Source organism: Pinus tabuliformis, chromosome J (genome assembly GCF_031772625.1).
Source record: "Pinus tabuliformis cultivar Carrire ecotype Pingquan chromosome J, CPIR1, whole genome shotgun sequence".
Taxonomy (NCBI): domain Eukaryota; kingdom Viridiplantae; phylum Streptophyta; class Pinopsida; order Pinales; family Pinaceae; genus Pinus; species Pinus tabuliformis.
Genome location: NC_142295.1, coordinates 58,669,721 through 58,673,822, shown reverse-complemented (window position 1 = coordinate 58,673,822; position 4,102 = coordinate 58,669,721). Strand labels below are relative to the sequence as shown.

Sequence of the window (4,102 nt, the reverse complement as noted above, 5' to 3'; positions counted from 1 at the left end):
AAAACCAAAAAAACGCTTTTCTTTCATTAATAAAAAAGAGTACATTCTTTTAGATTCCATTACATACGTATACCGCATAAAAGAGAGTACATTCTTTTAGATTCCATTCCATACATATACCGCATAAAAGAGAGTACATTCTTTTAGATTCCATTCCATACATATACCGCATAAAAATACTTACCTGCTTCTGAGAATAAAAGAGAGTACATTCCATACATATACCGCATAAAAATACTTTAAAAAGTCACGGTCTTTCATGTAAAGAGTAAATGTCGGTCTGTATGAAACCGTCATGAAAATTACTTTAATTTGTTAAAATTATTTTAAGTTTTTAATGGATAATGCCAACCGAAAAATGTGGCCCTCTCTGCGTTGACCTCCACTTCCGAAATTTTTTAAACATTTAAGAAAAGCGAGACCACGGAAAAATCGTTGAAAACGATTTTCCGAAATTCTGGGCTCGGCTTTCACCAAACTCCACCCCTCACAGCAGCGAAAAGAACGGTCATCATGAAATCTCAACGAAACGCACAGCGTTTACATTTTTGATATCTGAGAAAGTAATGTTATAAATACCCCGGGATTCTCAGAGCGAGAACGCAGGTCGCATTTGGCTCGATTTCTGAGATTCATTGCGCTCGAATCCTGAAGTTCGTCGTGCGAAATTTGAATCGTGAATTATTTGTTTGTTGAATTAAAGTGAAAATGGCGCTCCATGGAATCACAGGCGAAGTGAAATTCTGTGCGGGAAATGGCAGAGTGTCGTCTTTGCATGATCCACTGAATTGGGAAGCCGCAGTCGAGTCCATGAAGGGATCTCACTTTAATGAAGTGAAACGAATGGTGGAGGAGTTTCATGCCCCGGTCGTGAGACTCCAGGGATCCGGTCTCACGATTGCCCAAGTGGCAGCCGTGGCCAGGAGAATGGGGTCCGTGAGAGTCGAACTCTTGACCCAGTGCGGAGGCGCGCATGGATGAGAGCAGTAATTGGGTGATGGACAATATGGAGAATGGGACAGATAGCTATGGCGTTACAACGGGGTTTGGCACGATGTCGCATAGGCGTATGCGGCAGGGTGAAGCGCTACAGAAAGAGTTGATTCGGTTCCTCAATGCTGGGATATTCGGGGCCTGCGGTGGTTCGTTCTCGCTACCTCACGATACGAGGAGGGCGACGATGTTGGTGGGGGCGAATACGTTGCTGCAAGGCTACTCGAGGATCTGCTGGGGGATTCTGGAAGCCATGAGCGGCTTATTGAATGCCGGAATTACGCTTAGGCTGCCATTGCGAGGTACGATAACGGCGTCCGGGGACCTAGTGCCATTGTCGTACATAGCGGGTCTATTGACGGGGCGGTCGAATGCGAGAGCCGTGACTGCCAACGGGACGGAGGTCGGAGCGGCCGAAGCGCTAGCCGCAGCGGGGGTGGAGAATGGGCCATTTGAGCTACGGCCGAAGGAAGGACTAGCGCTTGTCAACGGGACGGCCGTCGGGTCGGCTCTGGCGGCTACGGTGCTCTTCGATGCCAACGTGGTCGCGCTTCTGTCGGAGGTGCTGTCGGCAATGTTCTGCGAAGTCATGCAAGGGAATCCGGAGTTCACTGATCATCTCACACACCGGCTCAAGCACCACCCGGGTCAGATCGAGGCGGCAGCGATCATGGAGCACCTCCTAGAAGGCAGCTCATACATGAAGGCTGCCGCAGCCAAGCACCACGAGGCAGACGCGTTGTCAAAGCCCAAGCAGGATCGCTACGCTCTGCGCACCGCCCCTCAGTGGCTCGGTCCGCAGATCGAGGTGATACGTGCGTCGACTCACATGGTGCAGCGTGAGATCAACTCCGTCAACGACAATCCCCTCATAGACGCCGCCCGCAACAAGGCGCTCCACGGTGGCAACTTCCAGGGGACACCTGTAGGCGTCGCCATGGACAACGCACGCCTGGCTCTAGCTGCGGTGGGAAAGCTCATGTTTGCACAGATGTCGGAGCTCGTCAATGATTTCTACAACAATGGTCTCCCATCGAATCTCAGCGGTGGGCCCGACCCCAGCCTGGACTACGGTTTCAAGGGTGCCGAGATCGCCATGGCCGCGTATACCTCAGAGCTCCAATTCCTTGCCAATCCGGTGACAACACACGTCCAAAGCGCCGAGCAACACAACCAGGACGTCAATTCCCTCGGCCTCATCTCAGCTCGCATGACGGCCCAGGCGGTCGAGATCCTGAAGCTCATGACCTCGACGTACCTCGTGGCGCTCTGCCAGGCCATTGACCTACGACACATGGAAGAAAATCTGCAGGGCACAGTCCGACAAGCTGTAGGACAAACTTGCAAGAAAACCCTCCTTGTGGGATGCCAAGGAGAGCTCCTCGATTCTCGCTTTTGCGAGAAGGAACTCCTCAAAGTCGTCGATCGGGAAGCTGTCTTCTCCTACATCGACAACCCCTGCAGCGCTACCTCCGTCCTCACCACTAAGCTCCGCCAAGTGCTTTTAGAACACGCGCTCGACAATAAAACCGACAATGATGCTTCAATCCTGACCAGAATCCCGGCATTCGAAGAGGAGCTCAAAGCGCAAATCGTTGCCGGGGTTCAAGAGAGGAGGGCCGCCTGCGAAAAGGGCACCGCTCTCGTTCCCAACAGAATCAAGGACTGCCGCTCTTATCCGCTGTACGAGTTCGTGAGAGTGGAGCTGGGGACTTCGTTGTTGGTGGGCACAAATAGCCGCTCTCCCGGCGAGGACTTCGACAAGGTGTTCGTTGCTATCAACGAAGGAAAGGCGGTGGAACCGTTGTTCAAGTGCCTGGAGAAATGGAATGGCGCCCCCATTCCTATTGAAATTTGAATAGAACTAACCGCAACCCCAAGGCAAGTGAATGTTGCGGAAGCGTATAATACATTATTGCAACGTTGTTTTGGGCTACTCTTATTTCCTACTTCGCTGCCTTACGCTATAGTGATTTCCTACTTCGAAGGAACGCTGATTCTATGGGTATAAATTAGCAATGGCTTCAAAAATGACTAATAAATTAGCAATGGCTTCAAAAATGTGTAAAGAGAGCGAGCTTTATTAGCAATGGCTTCAAAAATGTGTAAAGAGAGCGAGCTTTATTAGCAAGTGCTTCAAAAATGTGTAAAGAGAGGTGAATAGATGGTTCAAAATGAAAAGTCTAATCTCAAAATTAATTAACTTTGTTGTTAATATGAAAATAGCACAATCAAATTGAGAATAATTCTTCGAATAAATAAAAAATTTAAATTAAATTGAAAATAATTCCTCGTATAAATAAAAAGTTTAACTTAATTAGATGAATGATAAGTATAAAAAATGATGAATAGAAAACTAAAATAATACAATGAAATTGTTAACTATTTCATTTTAAAATATATTTTTATTTATTTATTCATTATGAATTGAATGATTTTAATTTATATAGTTTATAAAAAAATTGTCATCTTTAATTAATTATGAAATTATTCGTAATAATAATAGAATAGTGAATTTATTTAAAAAACAAATGAATTAATCTATATTCATTTTAATCTCACATTCATTAAGTTTCTAAGAAATATATTTCAACTTCAGTATTATTTAAACTTCTAAAAAATATATTTAAACTGAGTTTTAACTTATTATTTTTATATGTCACAACTCTATTAATTTGACATTTTTTACTATGCAGAAATTCTCACAAGAATAATTCAACATGGTTGGGGAATTCTTCTACAATCCTTCTAAATTGTAAGTGCCTTTGAGCAAAATCAAAACTCTTTATGACAATTTGCATTCAATTGAAAGGATTTTTTAGCACCAAATTTTGTATTTAAGTAGGTAGCTAAGACGTTTGAGCAAAATCAAAATTCCTTATGACAATTTGCATTCAATTTGAAGGATTTTTTAGCACCAACTTTTGTAGTTCAGTAGGTAGCTAAGACCTTTGAGAAAAATCAAAATTCTTTATGACAATTTGCATTCAATTGGAAGGATTTTTTAGCACCAACTTTTGTAGTTCAGTAGGTAGCTAAGACAACGAGGCAGACATATTTACAACCACAATAAACAAAATGTTTACTTCTCAATCAACAAACTAAGAAC

At 44.1% G+C, this 4,102-nt stretch overlaps 1 protein-coding gene across 1 annotated transcript; it reads left to right on the top strand.

The window, feature by feature from the left end:
* Positions 1-1,340: 1,340 nt before the first annotated feature.
* Positions 1,341-2,983, top strand: LOC149225499 (phenylalanine ammonia-lyase-like). Its single transcript, XM_089375101.1, has one exon. It carries the CDS (start codon positions 1,568-1,570, stop codon positions 2,849-2,851), a length of 1,284 nt encoding a protein of 427 aa, XP_089231227.1. The 5' UTR covers positions 1,341-1,567; the 3' UTR covers positions 2,852-2,983.
* Positions 2,984-4,102: the final 1,119 nt, after the last annotated feature.

Bases quoted from the DNA above. Each gene is read 5' to 3' on its own strand.
- LOC149225499 (XM_089375101.1), top strand. From the start codon at position 1,568: ATGTTCTGCGAAGTCATGCAAGGGAATCCGGAGTTCACTGATCATCTC.